This window comes from Corvus cornix, chromosome 1 (assembly GCF_000738735.6).
Source record: "Corvus cornix cornix isolate S_Up_H32 chromosome 1, ASM73873v5, whole genome shotgun sequence".
NCBI classification, from domain to species: domain Eukaryota; kingdom Metazoa; phylum Chordata; class Aves; order Passeriformes; family Corvidae; genus Corvus; species Corvus cornix.
The window spans coordinates 94,382,192-94,404,450 of NC_046332.1; the positions used below are offsets into that span (position 1 = coordinate 94,382,192).

The window sequence follows — 22,259 nt, forward strand, 5'->3', positions numbered from 1 at the left end:
GATGAACTAACTAATCAGAGGGGTACGATTCAGACCAACCAAATGTGTGTGAGGGAGAATATACTTACAGAATGACAATTTCACAGATTTGGAAATGACACAGGATGTATATAATATGCTAAGAAACATGAGGTAGGCATCTGATATCTATAAACATTTTTTATTTATTTGGGATAATTTTTTTTTTTTATTTGGGATATTTCCAATTTACTGATGGGAAGAAATCCTTGCTAGTACAGGAGTTACTCTTGCAGAGGTCCGGTCAGCAGTTGAGCAAATGTCTTATCTGTTTTTTTTGACATCATGGAACCCTTTAAACCTAAGCCAGAGGCTAAATCTGTCTCACTAAGTAAGAGAGTGCAATGAAGGAAGCTTAAGTATCCCTTATAATCCACCCTGCTTAACTGTTAGCTCTCTCCTTGGCTGTCTTTTGGACCACTCCAACCAGCTCTCTACAAACATGACTAATCTCCTATAGAGGAAACTAGCTCTAAACAATATGAATGTGAGCCAGATTGTTGCCTGGCTTAATCCCTAGCCCTCTTTCACTTAGTGATTTAACAGTTTAGACATAGGCATCATTCCCCAAGGATGAAATTTTGGGAGAGGTAGTATTTAAGCTACTGCAGAGTCAGCTCTGACCTGCACGTCTCCGATAGCTGTTTGAAAGGTGACATTTCTGTGATAAACAACAAAGAAACAGCTTGTGCCTGGGAACTGTTCCAAAGTACCCAAGGCAAATGTCAGAGCTGCAGCATATTCCCACCATGGGGAAGGCAAGTGTGTGCTCTCCTGATCACAGCAGCTGGAAGGTGTCCAGCAGGGACAGCACTACCAATGCCAGATTACTTGCTGTCCACAAAGTGATTGCTGTGCCAAATTCAAATTGAGGGGCCGGCCTGAGAAATAGAAGTCGCCCTTCTGCAGTTGGCACGAGTGCCAGCACGGGCAGGGTGGTACCCAAGCAATGATGTGTGTCTTGCACTGGTGTGCACAGACAACAACCACAAATACACCAACACTGCCCTGCTGCATGAGAGTGAGACAAAGGAGTTCCAGATGCCATCAAAAACAGGGTTAAAAATGTGGATGTCCAAAAGGCCCTGTTAAATTTACACAGGCAACCCTGACTGTCTTGGGGTGACCTTATGATATGTATCCCATATTGCTGCCCTATGCCCAGAAATTAATTCTTGTGCCTTTCTATGCCTCTAAACTGAGGACTGAGGCATATTCTAATTTCTTGAGGCTAGCTTTGTTACCCTAATAATCTTATTTTGAAGTGGATTTTTTTGAGTCACAGATGCAGATTTGGATGTGTGTTGTAGAGCTTATTATTTTCCATCATTTTATTAAGGTAAAATTATTAAGGTAAGCAACTCTGATCTTAATACCTTGAAAATATAAATATTTTTGGTATAATGTTAATATCTCAATATGCATTAAAACCCTAAATTTAGCCTTAATACTTATGGAGGGGAAATGACAACAGTCCTAGAAATTCAGAATAACATTGTTTAAAAACAGGCCTATTTTTAATGTCTGCAGGCTGGCAGTATTTCAATCAACAGTCTGTTGCACTCATTGATAACCTAATCTGTTCCTGTAAAGAAAATTCTTGTCTTACAAACAGAGACTGACCTTCAGGCAGTAGCCTCAGCTTCCCTGTTCTGTACTCAGTAGCCATATCCTGTACACAACCCTCAAACTCACCAGCAATATCCAGTACTCCTACGCAAGAAAAATATTCCATTCTGGATCTACATGCTCTGTCACTAACAGGACAATTCATTTATCATTCACCCATGCTCTGTTTCAATTTTCAGACTAATAATGTTTTTACATGGTAAATTTATCCATTAAACTGGTTTTCTTTATAAATGTATGTAAAGACAGATACATATTATTTTTTTTTTTCAACATCAGATAATACATACTGACACTTAAAACTCTTACTTATTCCCTCTCTGGAAATAATGCATAGTAATTCTGCTATGTTCTGCTTGTGATAAGATTAGTATTGTATAAGTATCTAACTCTAGTCCTTCTCTAGGATTCACTCTGTGCAGCTTTATGCTTTCTAAATGTAAGGCATCAACTCTGTGCCCACTTCATGATGACTTGGAAGACCCAGAAGACCAGTGGGCAGTTCACCCACCCTTTGGCCCCACATTTTGATCTGGATTCCTCATGAAGAATTTAAAAATGTTCAGATTACACCTCTGACATATGCTAGCTGCCCATGATCTCTATAACCAAGGAGGGTCAGACCTATAAGTAATGAATCATCGCCCTTACCTTAAATGCACTCCTAGGATTTTTTGAATTGTCTTCTAGAGGTGATTTTCCACATTAGACAAGGAAAAGCTTTGATGTTGTCCTTAAACTTAGTTGGCTAAATTTAGTTAAGAACCCCATCCTAAATAAAAATGAGTTTGCCATTACCAAGGAATCAGGTTCATTATAAGGTGTGGATGCAATGTCTTTCACATGACTAACTCACTCAGATTGATCTTTCTCCAGTAATTTCACATACAAATTACTGTGGAAGATGGAGCAATAAGATTTTTATAATCCACTTCATTTACAACTTGAGATTTGTAACAAGAAGCTTACAGTGCCTTTATTCTTGAGAAGTTTCCTCCTGTGCAGATGCAAATTAAATTTTCTCACTATAAATTTAAAACTTTCGCAGTTCCTCCTTTTTTTTTTCCCTCCTTACTAAAGTAAATTAGTACCAACTCTATTATCTCTATGCTCCTACAAACAACCAGATGTGGTGGGTTTTTCCCCATTTTGTGTATTTGCACACATAGAACTATATATGTATAGAGCTCAGGTCCTTCAACTAAGTCTGGATGTCACTCTGAAATAGTGTAACAATTTCTTCATATCACAACACTTTTTTTGTAAAATAATACGCAAAATATATGTATGTAAGATCTATAATATAAAATAGTTCAAAAACTAAATCTGCAATTTGTATAACTAATTCAATAGCATTTTATTAAGGCGAGAAGCTTCTCCACATGAAAAATACATCTGTAGCTATTTTATAAACAGGAAAAACTGTCAGTCCTCATGGCTCCTGGAATACTGTACTGGATGTGGTTTGGTTGCAGGTAGTGCAGCCCCATTGCTGGCAAACTGTTCAATAACAATGGTTTAAAACAGGTTTTCTGAAATTTCTGTGACCAGTAATTACAGGATCATTGCTTATTAGACAATTAGACAATTGCTTAAGACAACAAAAGGCTACTTTGCTGTTCAAATACATTCCTGGAAGGACAGAAATCCTCCCTAGAACCTAAAAGGAGAGCAAACTAAAACCAAATAGACTTTCTGACAGTTTTCCAGTACAAGACAGAGATTTATCACTGTAGCAAGTTTTTCAAGTGTGACTTTTAAAAAAAAATGCCACAAATACGTGTTAGAAGAGCGTGAAACTGTAAGGGATCAAGTCCAGAATTTATATTAGTGACTTTCTCAGGGAACATTAAGATTTTTGGCTAAAAGATAACTATTCCCTCATAAATATACTTTAATTTAAAAGAGACTATCCAAATCATGTCTTGTCTAAGGTTACTCTCTTTCTGCCATACTACTTTTACCTGAAATAGTAACAATACTTGTTTTAGTCTACAATTAGTTACTCAAAATGGGATTGTAAATATGTTATGCATGTGAATTCATCCTAAGGCTAAAAGACATTTTAAAATTATCATCATAAGAAAGGAAATTTTAAAAACACCCTAACGGCATAGTAACTGAAAGAAATATTTCCCTGATATCTAATAAATCCCTTTATAAAGGAATTTAAATTATTTACTTGTTTCTTACAAACAGAATCAAGTGAAAGCTGTATTTATCTCCGAAATGACACTGGAAAATTACATATAATGATAATAAGATATCTCTAAATTTTATTATTCACTGACACTACAAAGGGAAGATATTTGGTCTGTATTTGGCTAATTTTAGTGAAGAAAAGTACAATGTTCCTTCATTGGCTTTCTCTGTGTGTACCCATACTGCTTGTATAGAGACTAGTGCAGCTTGTCCCTGACTCCTCATTGAAAACTGCTGAAATAGTAAGAATTAACACTATTGTCATCTGGGACATAAAGGGATGCAGTTCAACAAAAGTGCCAACAAAAAGGATCATGTCACAAAATAGCCATTTGAGCTCTTGAAATTCTTCAAAAGGAAAGACATTTTTTCCATTAGCCACTTTCAGCTACAAACTTTATATGTACAGTGCTGTTCCAAAAAGAAAAATACCTAACTTCACAAGAGTATTTCAAGTCATCCAGAGTTAGTGTTGCAAACACACATGCTACACATACACAAGGAAAGGCAAGTTTGATTTCCCAGCCCTTTCAAGTGAGTTCTTTCAAGTCCTCTTCAATTAAACTCATGTTTAGCTTCACAATAGAAGAAATGTACACCTGTAGTATAACCACATTGTTGCAGTACAAAGCCTTCACTTGTAAGCCATCCTAAAATGTCAGAATAAGAAACCTCAGCTCAAGACTGCATCACCACTATCCCTTACTTCTGAGTAAGAGCTTTCTTGCCCTACTGAAGTCTGAACACAGGCAGAGTGAGTGCAGAGGGATCAGTGAGAGCAGCAGAATTACAGAACAATGCAGGGTAAGATGGGATGAGAAAATTAAATCTACAGTAAATTCAAAATACCCCCGATACCTCATTTGCTAACATAACTTTGGCTCTGTACATCTTTGTGGAAAGTTTTTCTATGTAAATTTACACAACCTGAAAATATTGCAGACACACTTCAGGCCATATATATGTATATTTATACATATATATATATATGTAGTGGCTGGTGAACATACATTACAAGGGACAGAGAGTTCTCAGTAAGACAAGTCCCTAGTACCACAAGAACCACACCGTGTTAGGGTGACCAGAAAGGCTTCTCCCAGGATGCTTGTTCTGTTCTGTTAATTTATCCCAGTTTGGCTCCCTCAGATGGCTGTCAGCCTCTACACCTTATCGCTCCCCCAGAGCTTCCCCATTGGTCCCCGTTCCCTAGTCCCACCTTTTCCCCAGATAAAACTGTGAGTTTTGGGATCATGTTCATATTTGCATTTGTAGCCTTCGACGGTGTAGCAGCAATAAATGCTCCTGGCAGAACGCACGCAAATGCCCTTCTCGGCTCTTTGCTGCCGACTGTAACAGTGAACCCACCCGTGAGGCTGTGGGGGCACGCGGGACCCCACGGAGCCGGGCAGGGACGGTATTTTTATATTTTATATATATATATATATATATATGTATGTATGTGTAACCGAATGACTTAATCAATTATGAAAACATCCTGAGCTTTCACACTCTGTAAAAGAGCAGGCACAGGGTATCTCAAGGAGAAATCTGTATCCAAGCAGAACTAATTAGTCTCAAACACATTTATTTTTACTATTACTTTTACTACATTTTTACTATTTTCTTGTTATGAAGTGTATTATTTATTTTCTGAAGTCTGAGCTAAGATACCTCAAAGAGGTTTTTGGAAGATACCTATGGGTAAGAGGTGATCAGGAGGTGGGTGGAGAGCTGTGGAGAACTCTCCCAAAGTGGTCAAACTGTAACAAAGACTCACTGAGGATATCTAGGGAGAATGAGGATGAAGAAAAAGTGAAAAGGTAGGCTATTAAGAGGCACAAGTCATGTTTAGGCATGGCCTCCAAATTCCAAACCTAGGACTCACTTCCACAACTCAGTCACTGGAAAACTTTGAACGCAACTATTAAGGGAATCCTGGACATTTATTCACAGAAATACATGCAGCAAAAAAGTTAGCTAAATAAACTTTGACATCAGTCTGTAAAAAAATAACAAAGTGTTTATTTTGTCTTCCTTTCAAATGTCAGTGCAAATTTAATTTTTGCTGTAGACAAACTGTTGCTGGTGGTAGATTGAGTTGTACTTGTTTGAACCTTTACAAGGTTCATTCTCAAATTATCTCTGTCATTTGAGATGCCATCTGTAGTACACAAATGGGGAAATTTTATACATTAAAATAAGAATAGTCTCCCTGACTCGAAAGCATTTGCTATTACTACAGAAGACTACCATAAAGAAAAGAGAAGCAAGTGAAAAAATCATGCTTTACCTGTCCATACTTTGCAGCTAAATGTAGGGGTGTCCAGTACTGATTATCCACTACATTGAGATCAGCCCCATGATCAACTATCAGAGATGCAACGTTCTTGTATCCATTAGCACAGGCCACATGCAGCTGCAATAGATAAAAAAGTAAATTTTGCGTACGTTAATAGTTTAAAGAACTCATCCATGGTGTGCTATTGCATACCTTTTACTAAATCACAGTTACAGCAAATACAAAATGTACATGTGACAACTACAGACTAGAAAACCACCACGGAATCTTTTTTAGAATTTATAAACAAGATACACCAGAAAAAAATAATCTTAGCTTATTGTGAACTACTAAACAATCTAGTCTGACTATCACTTTTCATATAACTTCAACCAAACGTCCTTTCAAACACATTCAGACTTCATGAGCCCAGGTAGAATAATACATTCCAATAGAGCTTGAGCTCTCTTTGAGCCTAAAACTAACTTTCTTTTGAGACAGTTCAAGTATCCCAGATTTAAGCTGACACTACTCCAAAACAAATTCATTAACACATAATCAAACCATGCACATTGCGACTGCAGCATGAAATTAGTGACAAAAAATACTTTCTCCATTTTGAACCACAGAGATTTTATTTCCTATACTTGTATTTCTTCCCTAGATACTTAATTATTTTAATTGGTAATGGTTTTAAATAATTTTAGTTGATTTTCTGTATCTTTAAACTTCATTTAAGAGACAAAATGGAACAGGAGGAGGGTGGAAAATGCAGTAACAGACTGAGAGAAACTCAGGTCAGAAGGACAAGTAGCACAACTTGCTGCTAAAGTAGGGACAACTTCAAAGGTAGCTGTGCTTGCTCATGGCTTATCATTCTGAGTAGCAAATACAGTAAGAGTAATAAAGTATGAAAAATGTTATGGCAAGAAAGGGAAAAAGGAAACTCAAAAATATCTTTATTAATGGCTGATTTGAGGAGTTGGACATTATCTTTTGCAATGTATTATTATTTAAGGCTCTATATGTATTTGGCATTTTTATCTGCAATCAATTCCACTATATGTTATTTATAGAATGAGATTTTTTATATTTAAAAACCCAACAGATGTGGTGGGATTTTTTAAATTAATACAAATAGCAGGAATGCAAAATAAATATAAAAGCAATATAATACCAAACAGGTCTTGTGAACAGAGAAAAAGGGGAGGACATAATAGGGCAATAATAATGATAAAGTAAGAGAAGAAAATGGAATAAGGAATCCTACATCAGGGAAAAATTTTAATTTGCAAGTTTTGGTGGAAATTGTTTCTTTTATGTGGTGCATAACTGTTGGGGCGCGTATTTCATGTGATGAGATTGATCCAGGTTACAGTTTAGTGGTCTTTACTTTCTCGTAGTCCTCTGCTCTGATTTCAAACATTCCCTTAACTTCTGGGAACAAGGGGGACAAGGTCTGAATTTGGAATTTGGCACAATATAACTGCTCATCCCCAGTCAGAAGGACTTAATACTCACACTGGTCAGTAAGAACAGGGCATAGGAATATTGCAGAAATTGAGAAGTGAGATTATAGATGGTACCTGTATCCCCAAACCACACAGCCCAACTGCATGACTTTTCCTCCTCGAAGCATTGTTAGCTGAAGATATTATTTTTCTTGTGATTGAAATGGATGGATAATGACAATAAAAAGGTCTTGCAAGAAACCTGTTACTACAACTGTGTAGTTCCAAAGTCACTGTAAGAAGAGGAACACTGATATGGGAGTCTGGGATATTATTTGCCTTATCTGCTATTTTTGGTTCAGCTGCACATGCAGAGTATGCATAAAGTTTTCACTATGAACATGACTGATGCAAAGGGAATGAATACAGTACAACTCATCCAAAATCTTCCCCTGGAAAGGGTGCAGAACTCCCCTGGGGGCAGAACTTTGCTTCTGCATGCTATGATTTCCAATGTACAAAACCCTCAAATTCTTCCTGTAATTTGACATAGCTTCATGGTGGAGAGAGGGTGTGTTTTACAGAAGAAATTACATTTTCTATTCAGGCATCAACTTGACAAGTGCTATTGTGAAGCAGTTTAAAAGCTCATAGGAAATACTTTACAGCTGAAATTTTTCAAACAAAAACTATTACAGGAGAATACAACAGAATAAATAATTTTACCAAATATGCTGCGTCTGTCTGTATTGCATGTGCACAAATGTAGGTGTTATGAATCTATGAGAATGTGTGTATTTATATATTTACAACAATAATTTCTTGCTTGAATAATCTTAACTTACAAATGGATTTAGATATGTATTCTGTCAAGAGAAAACAAAACTGATTTGAGACTTAAAACAGAGATGCTTGTCTTTTTTGTACAGGTAGATGTAGAGGAACAAAACACTGTTCCCAGAACCCTCTGATATGTATATAACTATGTCAGACTCTCTGACTCGACACCCATGAATAAAGAGAGAATTGTTTAACCAAGTCTGTATCTTCCACCAGTTTGTCAGACAAAAGTTTCACGTAATAGAAATCTCAAAGAAAAGCAGAATTACCTACTTTGCATCTACTCCTTGAAAAAATCGGATTACAGCATAAAAACTGTTCAGGCAAAAAGTATCCCTTTCATCAACATTCTACTAAGCAAACAGCAAAAAAACCTAAGTATACACAATGTTTTGCTCCCAGTATTTGCAGTTCTGCTAAACATCTTTCAGAAATGTATTTCAACTATTCCAGCTAACTACAGAAAAGGTTTCATAAAGTAAGATTTATCTAAGTTCATAACTCAGTTTAACTAAGACAATTCTGACTAAAATAGCAATAGAAGTTAAGTACAATATCTATGTGATTTAGCAGCTTAGGTAAAAATATCAGAAAACTGCAAGGTAAATTAATGGCTTTATGAAATAAACTAAAACTTGTGCTGTTTCTTCCCACCCCATCCCTGATTCCCTCCTGTTTTTAAACTGTTGACTGCCTTGGGGTGGCCATCCCAAAAGTCACAGTGCTCTGTTTCTAGAGAGAACCAGTGGCTGGATTCAACCATCCCAGATATGAGGCTGATTTTTTGATTATAGGTTAAACACTGCACAGGTATTAAAGTATGGAACATTAATCACTCAGTATATTAATTCAGTATCATGAAATGTAATTCAATGCAAATGCAGAATGATAGTAATAATTATTAGTGCTCTAATTATATTAGTACAGTATTTGGAGAAAAAAACAAAGTACTTTAAAAAAGTTATTCAATATATTAACACTGCTGATTTACCATTGAGTGATTGATTGATTGATTGGTAATGGTGTTGAAGATTTTTATATACAAAGGGAACGTTCCACAGACAAGCTATGGAAATACACATGAATTTGGAATTATTTGGCAGCTGAAGAAGTAGAAGTCTGGACAAAACAAAGGGATAGAAGATCTATTTGCATAAAAAAATATATTGAAATCCCTTGATTATAAATAACATGCAAATTTGGGAGCAAGAGTTCCTGTCCACACATGGTGAATGCTTCAATACACTGAATCAAGATGGGATCACTACATGTTCTAGTAGGAGTCAGCCAGAAGATAGGAGACAACAAAAGGGATCACTCAGTGAAGTTTCAGCCCCTCTCTCACATAGATTGTCAGAGACCACAAGTATCTCCTGGCAGCTTGAAACTATGATGTTAATATTTTTGTTATTAATTTTTATGTTGCATATTTACTGGCCAGGAGCAAAAAAACTGTCACTGAGATGTTGCACTACCCTATTTTAAAATCTGTATTATGCATGGAATTGACATACACCTATATTCAAAAGGCCAGATACAACCAAAATTGTGGTTTATTTTCCTTCTTAAGAGAATTGCCTTGCAAACATGCTGAACTTGTTGCAATACATGCATATTTCCAGGGTGGTGATTACATGTTCCTACTCACCAGGGTAACTCCTTCGTCATTCTTTTGATTCACGCTGCCTCCACTTGAGATGAGCTGTTGGACATCTGTAAGCATTGTCACAGCTCTCTGTATCTTCATTTGGCGCAAGGAATTCAGCTCTACACCTGGAAAAAGAAAAGGATAAAACCTTCTGCTATTTTATTCATCAATAAAGATTTTCTGGGTTTTTAAAAGCTTAATCAACATTTAATTAGACTTTAGTGTATATTTTTAGAGCCTTTACTTACCTACATTTACCAAAAAGTTTATTCCTATTTTCATCAGTCAATACATGGATGATTTAAGTCAGTGAGGAATATCCAATAAACTGCCCTGATCTCCTACTGACTGAAAGAGCAGTTTCAGGTAAAGAACTTGCAATATCATGAAACCCACTGAGACTGTGAAATAGCTGCGATTGGGAAAAGAATTAAAAAATCTAAGGAAGCCAGTCAAGTGTTTGGGACTTACTTAATTTTTTTTCCTGGTTGCATTCTTTCAGCCGTGCATATACATCACAGTACCCAGACCAGTCCCTCAAATTTGATGGCTCAACTGCTTGAGAGTGAAGTCAAGCAAATGACATTAAAACTCAACACTTTTTTATGTCCCTAAGTTATTTTTAACCAGGATTAGTTCTCCAGCTGAGCCTAGACCATTCCAAGGCCCCATAAACCAAGAGGAAATGTGGTGTGGCGGTAGGAACAAATGGGAGGGGATGAAAGGAATGAAGGGTATGGGACTGCTTGTGTCAGCAATGCTACTGAAAGAACAGTTGTCAAAGAACAGTGCTAAAAAGAAGATAAGGAAGGCAGTCTATAACCAAAAGAAAGCATGGTCTCCAGTCTGAAGAGGTTTAAAATAAGAAACAGGATACAACAAAAGTGTGAAGTGGTTAAATTAGAAACTGGCTGTGGTTTGATTGGAATAAATAACCAAAATTTTGGGCTTCATTCCTCTGCTTCTAGCTCCATGTGATGATTTAAACCCCATATATAGAAAATGTAATTTGACTATAAATATCCTTGCTCTCTGTCCTGGACATGACATCGCAAAAACTCATATGAATAAATGATTTTTTGTTTCTCTTCTACATTTGTCACTAAGCTGGAAAATGATGAACTATAAATTAATTTAATTAATATGTATTTAACTTAACATTTTTTTCTTCAACACTTCTTGAAGTTCTTTACATTACAAAAAAAAAATTAAACCATGTTTCAGGGTAAAATCATATTTTGAATTTCTTAGTTTTAATCTGCCCTGGAACTTGCATAAATGGGTGTATGATACATAGTTCACAAAAGCATTCAAACGTTTTTTTCTAACATGCCACTGTACACACTGCTTTATGTTCTGTTGCCTGCAACACTTGTAAGAGTTTCAGCTCTGAAGTGAAATGCTCAGTGGGAGCACTGTCTTCCTATTCTCTTCTGTCACCAAAATGATACTAAAGAACACCAAATGTAAAACACAAATGCAAACATGACATGGATAAAATTACGTTTTCTGTATCTGGATTAACCCTGTGATCTTTCATGTGAATGTAATTTAGACAAACACATACGTGTATATATCTATCTATCTGCTTAGAGATTTATACTGATAGATTAAATTAGACAATGTCCCCAAAGGAGAATGTGTTTAACATGCTACTGCCTGACAGTTGGTAGACCAGAACACAAGGCAAATTTCATAGAATGTTCTCCGTGTCTCCTAAAAATCAATGTATTTTGTCAGAACTAAAGCTTTTATGCCTTCATCACATTTCAGAGTAATGATTTGAAACTATCTGATGATATTTATGATATTTATGCAGTGCTGCATGACATCTGTCAAATACTTTTTTTCCTTTCTGTTTCTGCCTATTTCCTGCTTTTTGCAACGGTAAATTGACGGTTTAACATTCTTGTCCCAGTGACAGAACTCTCCCAAATACCTAAGGGCAATATACACCCAAAATTAATTATCATTTGCAGCGCTAACTTAACATTTTAAACATACAACATTGAAGACTCAGCAGACAAAATGAAACTTCATTGGTCCAGATGAAGTTTTTTCTAATGTTCTAAGGAAGGAAAGATTAAAGTTTAAAAATATATGAAGCATTTTATACCTGATAAAGGCATCCATACTTAAGTACTGCTGACAGAACTTACGTCAATTTTTTCTTCCTCTTGATATGTCTGGTAAACAATTAAAACAAGTTTTGGGTTTCAGGGAGAGAGGAAACAGGTGGAAATTAATGTACTGCCTCTTTTTTCTGGGAATACCTCAAACACTCAAAAACAAAAACTAAGTTCACAATCCACAAGTCAGAAATACCAGTTTCTGATTTTCCCAGGAAGAAAAATGAAAAAATAATAATAATAAAAAAAATACTGAGAGTGAAACACAGTTATTTTCGGTTTGTTTCCTTCATCACATTTAACATAAATTATAGTAATGCTTACAGGCTGAGGGCAGGGGCCAGCTGAGTCCACTCAGCCTTTTCTAGCAATATACTACTGACTTACACCCAACATAGTCAGAGAATTAACATATCAGTACATTCTTATATTAGCAGTGAAATATTGATCCTTACTACTTGTAAATTCCTTTTATAGAACCTTGGTGTGACCTGTCTGGGGCCACAAAAAGCCTGGCCGTTGAAAGATTAACTCTGCTCATCTTGAAGAAGAAATCAAGAAAAGTATTCAGTTGCATTAATTGCTGTATTATTTTCTATTGTAAATGTAATGTAGCCATCAGCTCAGAGAAAACACATAAACCAAGCTACAGTGCAACAAAATCCAGTCTGTATTAATCCAAAACCTATTCAAGACAGCTTTACTGGCTTCAAATTAACAGTTGTATAAAGGAATGATACATATTTCATTAAACAAATAGAAGTAAATTAGCCTGGCAAGAGAAGTACCAAAGTGACATGGTTCCACAGACTTCATTTCTTAAATATCCAGAGTGGGTTTGAAAATGCTACAGAAACAATAGTTTCCCTTTCTCTACCTTTACAAAAAATATAATGAAAACATGTAAAAATAATCTAAGTTGCAGCTTTAGAAGTGTAGTTTTGAATTCCAAGAAATCAGGAGTTATTAGGCTTTGAGCAAAGACTTCTCTGGTGGGGAGCTGAGAAGCAGATTTATCAAGCATGCACATGTATCATTCTCTGAAGCTCAAACAAGGAGACCTTGTCAATAAGTGCTTTCCTTTAATCAAGCTCATAATTCTGGGGAGTCTGTTCTCCATCCCCAGGGAGTGATACTTTCCAGGAATTTAGATGGAACAACAAAATGCTACTCGTACAGTAAGTAATTCTCACCACCTGAATCAAAGAATGACCTTCACATTGCTTTTCAAAGGGGAAGTGTGGTTTAGATATTCAGCTGAAATGGGACAACAGCCAGCATGAATAAAAGGAGGAAGAGAAACACATTGCCATCTACTATGGAAACAGATTCACGTTGCAGAAAATGAAAAGCCAAAAAAAAAAAAAAGGCATACTATAGAAAAAAACTCCAAATACCCTGCAAAATCAGAAGAGCTACACACTCAGGAATTCTGCGGGAGGTGAGATGGAGAAGAAACAGTTAAAAAAGCAGTGACCCTGAAGGGCACACATTTGGTGATGAGTATCAGTGCTGATGTCAGGCAGGAGCATAACCTAAAAGCTACAAAATAAATTACCTCTCACTGTTTAAGAAAAACACCTGACAAGGCCATTTCATGTGCTTTGGCTGTCTCACCTTCTCTGGCATATGGTTATTGAAAGGAATAGAAAAACCTCAGCTATATATAATGCAAAAATAACTTTCCAAAAGTTTCAGTGATAAAGAAATACAAGGCAAACAGGATTGCTATTAAACACATTTTCCTCACAAATGTCCAGTAGAAAGAAGCATGCAAGGGGAACACCCGTTCCTGGGACCAGCACAAAGCAAAACACTGAAGCACTCTTCGCACCCATTGCACACACCCCCAGCCAGCAGCCGCTCTTGCTGTAGCATGCAGGTCTCATTCTCCAATGGGCTTAACATTCTTAAGGAGAGGTCAACAGCATCTTGTCTTGCAAACACAAATGTACATTAAAAACTTGCAACAGCTTTGAGAAGCCATTCTCTCTTCTCATACTTCTACAAGTGAGTCTTCTCTCACTTGTAACTATATCTGCCCTTCCTGCACAGAGCTGTAGATGCAAGGCTCTTTTCACCCCATGTATGATGGGCCTCTCCTACTCTTCTATAATTCAGGGGATACCACATTTTAGAATTTGTATTTTTCTTCTCTGCAGCGTAGAATACAATAGACATGTTAAAAAAAAAAAGTCATGGTACAATTCTTTAAATACTGATTTTCATTCATTGAAATATTCAGATGTAGCTATTACTTTATCTGCTGAAAGTTTTAGAAAAACCTTGTCAACAGCATTATTATTGTGAGATTACATTGTTCAATAGCCCTTGTGCATATCACCTGGCATTATATGAATCTGATTTTCAAAGGTCAGCATACAAACAGCTACATGCCAGCAACATTTACCGTGTGAGAAGGGAAGCTAGTATTTTCACATTCTGCAAAAGAATGTATACTTGCAAAACTACTGGGGCCTACAGCTCCAATTCACTGCAGCAGTACTGACTGTTGCTGGAGGGTTTTGCCTGTCTGCCTTTAAAGATACCATTACATATATTTAGTGAAGCATGTTTAGTTTCATAGGCTGGTTTGGAAGGAACTTTAAAGATCATCTAGTTCAACCACCCTGCTACGGACAGGGACACCTTTCACTAGACCAGGTTTCTCTGAGCCCCATCCAACCTGGCCTTGAGCACTCCCATGGATGGGGCATCCACAGTTTCTCTGGGCAACCTGTTACAGTGCCTCACCATCCTCACAGTAAGGAATTTCTTCCTAATATCTAATCTAAACCTACTCTCAGTTTAAAACCATTGTCCCTGTCCTCTCAGTACATGCCCATGTAAAGAGTCTCTTTCCATCTTTCCTGTAGGCTCTCCTCAGGTACTGGAAGGCTGCAACAAGGTCGCTGCAAAACCTTCTCTTTTCCAGGCTGAACAAGCACAATTCTCTCAGCCTTTCCTCATAGGAGAGGTGTTCCATCTCTCTGCTTACCTTGGTGGCCTCCTCTGTTCTCGCTCCAACAGGTCCATCTCCTTCCCATACCGGGGACCCCAGAGCTGGATGCAGCACTGCAGGTGAGGTCTCACCAGTATGGAGTAGAGGGGCAGAATCACCTCCCTTGACCTGCTGCCCACACTGCTTTGGATGCAGTCCAAGGTACAGTTGGCTCTCTGGGCTGATAAGGTTTATTTCCTTCTAGTCTGAATATGCTGTCAGAAGTGAAGTTCCCACCTCCTCCTCATGTAGATACCAGAATGACAATTCTCCCACTCTAGCGAACACGCTTTTATTCCTCTCTCTTCTACAATAAGGACATTGATGATCCTTTCAGCTAAAATTAGTTAAGTGAACTGTCTCTTAACGTGTATGGAAACAAAAATATTTTTTGTAATTTATTTCAAAAGACTGGCACAATCTCAAGGCTTAATATTAATGCATTCATTTGTGGATACATATTGCATGTTTATTATTTTATTTGTAATATTAATACTAGAACACAGAAGCAAAAGAAGTATATCACTGTCTGCAGCTACTTGTGGTAAATATCATGTCTGAAATGAGATCATCACAGATGGTGTTTCTACACTACAGATCGTACTGCAAGGTTTTAATATGTTATAGTTAATTTTTTTTGTGAGAGACCAGTAAAAGCAGACTATTCAACACATGCAAGGGATTCAGGAGCTGAAGGTGAACACAGGCCAGGCAGGTCAGCACCCTCACTGACCAGGGCACAGTCCCACAGTACCCAAAAATTAAAATCGAGCAGGTCTGGTGATGGGAATCAGGGCCAACAGAAGTCCTGTGATTGCCAGAAAAGCCTCTAGCAACAAATACAGGTAAATCAGATGAAGCAAGGAATCAAGTCAGTGGTCCAGGGCAGGCATCAGCAAGGATCATGGCTAGGCACAGGACTACCTCAAGCAAGGACCTGAGACTAAATGTGGCTGCAGAGATAAAGGATGGGTGAAAGATTATGACAATGCTGCTCCCAGCTTTGCCTCACAGCTTACCTCTTTCCCATCTGACAGCTCCCAGGTTACAAGGCCATCACAGCTGGCCTTGAGCACAGGCAGCCAAGCCCCTGGGAGCAGGGGTGGAGGAGAGGTCGCGGGGCCTGTGGGTGCACTGTGGGCACTGACATTTTTTCCAACTTTATAAAGGTTATAGTTTTAGGAAGTCTATAAAGAAGTGAAAATATGCTTCTGATGGTAATGAATTAGATTATTTCTTGATAAGTTGTCTGAAAGGATATTGAAAGGATATCCCCAGTTTCTGATATTTTTCACAATCTTTTTTCAAATCTTAGCAAAGCCTATTCGTCAAGGAGATGCCTGTTTTCCTTCTAGCATCTGTTAGAAAACCAGATCATAAACTACTGGCTATAATTTTAAATGTTAATTTCAGTGTCAAAAGTTAGTGAATTTAAAGGTTTTCCCTTTGACAGAAACATATGGTTAACATCCTGGAAGCACAAAAATATTAAGAGGAATCTAAGACTTCAAAGCCAGTCCCCCAAGAACTAGAAAAATTAAAAATTAAGGCAGCTTATTCATGCTTGTATTAGAAAACACAAAGGCCAAAGGAAGATGAGCATTCTCAATTATGACATTTTTTAATGTGTCCCATTTCCATGTGCTTCGTTTTGTGAAAGGACCTACTGAAACATTTAATTTGTTCCTTTGTTCTTAGTGGCAACACCAACACCTAACTCCTACCATCAATTATTCAGGCTTTCTGCAGAAAATAGATTTTTTTGTGTGTGATAATCTTATGGGTAGGTGATTCCTGATCAACAAGAATCAAAGTGAAATAAACCTTGAGCAACCCTGAGGCTGTTTGGTTTTGATTGCCTATTTTTCTATCAACCTACTGCATCAATATTGTTGAAAGAAAATTTGTAAGGATAAATCAAGATCATGGTGCATATGGTTCTGAAATAGAAAATATGTCAGGGGATTTAGTTTTAGCTGAAGATTGCTGATCTTTAGTGCTAACAATCTGTATGTGTTGGCATTTACTCCATTCTAACTGCAGTATATTAGCAATAATTCCTTTTATGTCTGTGAAATAATTTTAAATATTACAATCTAGACCAGTATTTTTCTGAAATGATACTAATTTATATCTGTTGCTTTTCTTGACTGCACTGAAGCAACTCTAAGATTTTTTCCTCTTGTTGGATTACTAAATCTGTTTAAGGGTTTCTGTAGCACAACCTCAACATCAAAACGTTTTGGTGTACACATTCATTCCTTTTAACTAATAACAATCAAACCCGATGAAAAATACACACAACTGGGATTTTCATTTTGATCTTATTCTCACAAAAGTGCCAGAGTGTTGAGAAGCACACAACGAGATGTATTGTCCAAGTGTTGGCAGCCGTGGAGCTGTAGGGACAGGCTGTGTCGGGAGAGCCAGGGGCTGTCCTGTGATCTCTAGCAGACCCTCAGCAGGACACAGCTGAGCCTGGCAACCAAGTGTGACCCATGGCAAAGAAGACAAATGCTCCTGAAGGAGCTCCACACCTGCAAAAAACCCACACTGGAGCAGAGGAAAAGTGTGAAGAAGAAAAGGGGCAGAGGGAGAGACTGCCATGTACTGACTCAAGCTCCCCCATGCCTCCTTCTGCTGCTTGTGAGGGTAGAAGAGTTTGGAGTGAAGGAGAGAAGCCTGGGAAAAGGGGAGGAAAAGTGTTGTTCTAATGTTTGTCTTTCTGTTTCTCACTACCTGAACCTATTCCAGCTGACAATTTTCACGAAGCTGAATCTGTTTATCCTCTGACAGTAACTGATAAGCAGTCTTGCTCCCCTTGTCAGGAAGGGAATGGGTGAGCAGCTTTGTGGGATTTTTTAGTGCAGCTGCACCAGATTTTAGGGATAACTTCAAATTAACTTATAGCTTAAATCAAAAATAGTTTTGGTATATCTTCCTATCACATTCTAGATTACTGTAAAGTGTCAGGTTTGCAGCAATTTTTTTCTTAATCCTTGTCCATTACTTTTCTAAATCAGATTTTCCTGTACATGTCATTCCCCATATGTTGTTAACTGTTGGCTTCAGGGAAATTCTCCTTATTGTAGTAATTTAGAAGTTGGCTATTTCTGGCTAATGTTAAAAACTGTCTTCAGTGTAGGATTCCGTACTAACGCATAGCTTCTTTTATTTTTTTTAATTCTACCCACTGCTGCGAGGTAGAAAAATAAATTTATTTCTTCTATTTTGCAGCTGAAGAGTAATCCCCTTGATAATAAGAATTTAACAAACCATGGTCTGTATTTGCAATATCTGCACAATATTTTAACTGATTTAAACCATGCAAAACCACATAAAGGGATAGGGCTTGCACATGGTTTTGGCTCTATATGCAGTTTTCTGAGACACCTGAATATGATCCTTTTAATATTCAGGGAACAGACCCATTATTCCCCCACCTTGGAATAGCATAATAGATTTTGCTTAAGGTGCATGAAATCTCTAGTACCATCAAAGGTCAATAACCTTTAACCAGCTATTTAAAATTAATTTGCCCCCACAGAAAGTGAGTAATACTGTGTAAAATACTTTGCAGAAAAGCAATACCCATTTTTTCTTCTGTACCTGTGTCACACTAGAAAAAGGAATACCATCTGTACCTTCGGGTAGATATGGTATTTAAATATAGTCATTCTTCAAAAAATAAAATCACAACAGATGGTTTTCTTTTGCTTTTGTAATGATCTGCTACTGCATGAAATTCTCACTAAACAACAGACAAAAAACCTATTAAATTTGCTTTCAGATGTGTGTGATATGTAGACATTTCTTTAAAAAAAGGGGAAAAAAAAGAAAGATGTAAATGTCCAAATATTCTTTTTTCAGATTAAATAACAAGGCTGATGTTCTTGGAATGCACAGTTGTCCTACTGAAAACTGAAGCCTGAGATCTTGGAGGACAAAAGAGAACAACTCTTTTTTGGGAAATGAATTACAATGAATTTGTCATCTCCTGTGACTTGGCAAATACAGAAACAAGAGCTATCTGTCAATCATTTTTAGTTTATAGCTGAGTCATGCAATACACTATACAACTAAATACCAAGTAAGGAAATAAACAAAAATGTTGCATTCCTCAAAGTGTTAAATACTTAAAACAGCCTAATGGAAAAGGAGGAAAAAAAGATCATATGCCATGATCAGAGTTTCACTGACACAGTTCTACAATAGAACATTCTGCCTCCAGAAACAGAGAATACACTCACAGTCATTTAAAGTTTGATAGTTTTAAAATGCCATTAATGAATCAAAAGATTTGCCTTAAAATATAAAGCTGTTATTGATCAAAATAAAGGTTATGGAAGATGCTGTGTGAAATTTCTTGATGATTCCAATAATCAATCAGATTTAAAATGAAACAGGACAAGTAGTGAAAAAAAAAAATCACCTTTTTACATTATTATTTTCATTTCACCTCTGAAGGGAGACATTTCCTGAAAGTAAACAATGAATGGCTATGAAGCTAAAGGCATAAGTGGCAACAAAGAAAATTTCAAATGAAAACAAAATGAAAAGAAATGACATAAAGATGGCTTAGCACTGGAAGGCAGCCTAGAGAGAAGTAGAATCTCCAGTCCCCCCTGGCCTGCTCTCAGTTGGCCTTGTCTTGGCAGATGTTGAAGTCCTTAAATGTCATGACTTTCTTATCATAGCAAACCATCAGTAGCATGGAGAACCACTGACATCTTGGCATAGAACAGATTTAACAGCTTTTACTGGTGTTTTCCTTGCGGCTGATCAAATTAATAACCCTTCTGCTCTCTATAGTCAGCATTTCCTATCACTGTTCGTGATAGGACCACAGACTACTGAATAGGCATCTACATATAGACCTGTAAATTTCAATATCCTAAGAGTCATCCTGCATAGCAGACTTCTATGTCTCAGCTGGCCATTCTGGGCTGCCTTCAGAGCACATGAAAAGCAGGCAGTTCAGATCCTAATTCATGTGCCTCATTACAGATGCCTACCTTCGAAGCATCTCTTTTTCTCTAAGGGTTGGCTATAGACTACGAGACATTAGTTTTAGACAAATCAACCCAAGTAAGTCCTTGAGCCCATGAGCCCACTAGGCTTCTGAGTGCTCCCTGGACATGATCTGATATCATATGGCTAAGATATTTCACTTTCCTAAACATGAAACAGGTTGCTGTATTTTCCCTTCCATCCTCAGTTAGGGTTATCTTAAATGAAGCTTACAATATGCCAGAATTTTTACCCAACAGAAACAATGCTCTTAATATACACAGGATATATACCTCGAATTGTGTTCTCTTAGGTAACTGAAGTCTGCTAATTGCTTTCTTCAGTGAATAATCACTTTTAGTATACAATGTAACATTATTTATATAACATTATATAACAGCAGAGAAAGCTAATTTCTATACAGGAAAAGAGAATTTTTAATGAAATTCTAATAATTTCATTAGACTTCAGTAATAAAATCTCCATCTAACATCCTCATATGTTATATTCCATAACAATAAAGTATATATGGAAGCTTTCTGGCAGTTGCTAGATGACTACAATATTTTGTACTTGTGGTACTCCTGTGCCCTAACAGATTATTTACAAGCAGAACTCAAAGAACTAACTCCAGTAACTGTCTTAAAATATAGAAATCATTAAAGGCATCCAAGGTTATTGTTGTCACTTATGGCTCCAGGCCTTCCACAGAGTAAATTAGATTTTTTCAAACAATGAAGAGCAGTTCAGTCACTAAGATCTGTACTGAAATTAAACAGATACAGTGAGCTACCATAGAAGTGAAATCTGTAAGGAATTATATACACACTAGACTTCTAAGAATTCTAATGTTCCCAATTAAAAAAGTTTTCTGTGGCTTCAAAGCTACTTGTTCCAATCTTGCTTTGTTTCATTGAAGTAAATTGATAGCTTCTGGTTTGCTCGTTAGCTGAGCATAAGGTACCTAATTGCACTTTTCTCCATGAACTCTGCAATCAGAGGCAATGATTAGAGTATAGTCTATTCTACACACAAATCTCTTCTTAACATTGTAAACCAGGCTGCACAGCTGAATGCAGAATATTATGAAAGCATTTTAGGAATGCAGGGAAGTTCAGAGAATGGGGAAATATTCTTTACACATTGTTATTAAAGGGTGAGACTATGGCTGGGTGTTTCTCAACACTACAGGCCAAAGATGGTATTGACAATGGGATCGGCTAATCTTGTAAAACAAGACTTGGTCCTGACGTTGTATTAACATGCAGATGAGCATGGGGATTACTGCCATGAGGAGAACTTCACCAAAACAATCCACAGAGAAACATTTACTCTGGGAAATTCAAAGTAATTCATACTTATTCATACAGCTTAATTTCCTTCAAGAATCTCCTCCTCAGTTACTATTAATCATGGTAGGCTATACAAATATTTCAGTAGGTATTAACTACTATTAACAGAAGTCAAGTGCAAAATAAGGATACTTTGAGCTGTCTATTGTTCCAAGAATAATACTAGCAGACCAAGCAAAGCTGATGGGCATTTTGACACTGATCACCCAAAGCCCAGCTTTTCATGCCAAGGGGTAGGACTGATCTCTCCTAAAAATCTAACCCTAAAACTTGTCAACTTAAGTTCTTCTTAGTCAGCAGAAACAGTCCTGGAAGTCAGTTCTCCTCACCTAGCCAGGCTAGGAAGAGATGAAACAACACATGCATTTCCTCTTTTGCTCTACTGACAAAAAGGTCTGGATGATTAGCTTCAGCTTACCCATCTAAAGTTAGTAGAGGTAGATGTCACCTTCAAAATGTTTATGTTTTTTTAATTTGGTAACTTCCCACATTCACATAATCACTGTTTAATTAGGAATAGTGCCTCTCCTCTCTACTGTAAAAGAGATACCACTGATAACTGTAGAAACTAACCAATCTTTTATTTTTTTTCCCCAAATCTATCTCATTTTGCAGCCAAACAAAAAAAGTGACAAACCAAGGAAAGAGGAAACATTTCCTGATAGACTTGTATTAACAATTGCAAGTAAGCAGACTACATC

The 22,259-nt window shown here is 37.0% G+C and overlaps 1 protein-coding gene across 6 annotated transcripts in view; it reads right to left on the bottom strand.

The window, feature by feature from the left end:
- Positions 1 to 22,259, bottom strand: part of MYO16 (myosin XVI) — a 368,841-nt gene that overhangs the window by 190,478 nt on the left and 156,104 nt on the right. For all 6 annotated transcript variants that reach the window (XM_010394347.4, XM_039550108.1, XM_039550096.1 and 3 more), the window contains exons 6-7: positions 10,067 to 10,191; positions 6,140 to 6,265 (exon numbers count right to left, since the gene is read on the bottom strand). In XM_010394347.4, the coding sequence (XP_010392649.3) occupies positions 6,140 to 6,265; positions 10,067 to 10,191 (251 nt within the window). The remainder of the gene's footprint in view (positions 1 to 6,139; positions 6,266 to 10,066; positions 10,192 to 22,259) is intronic.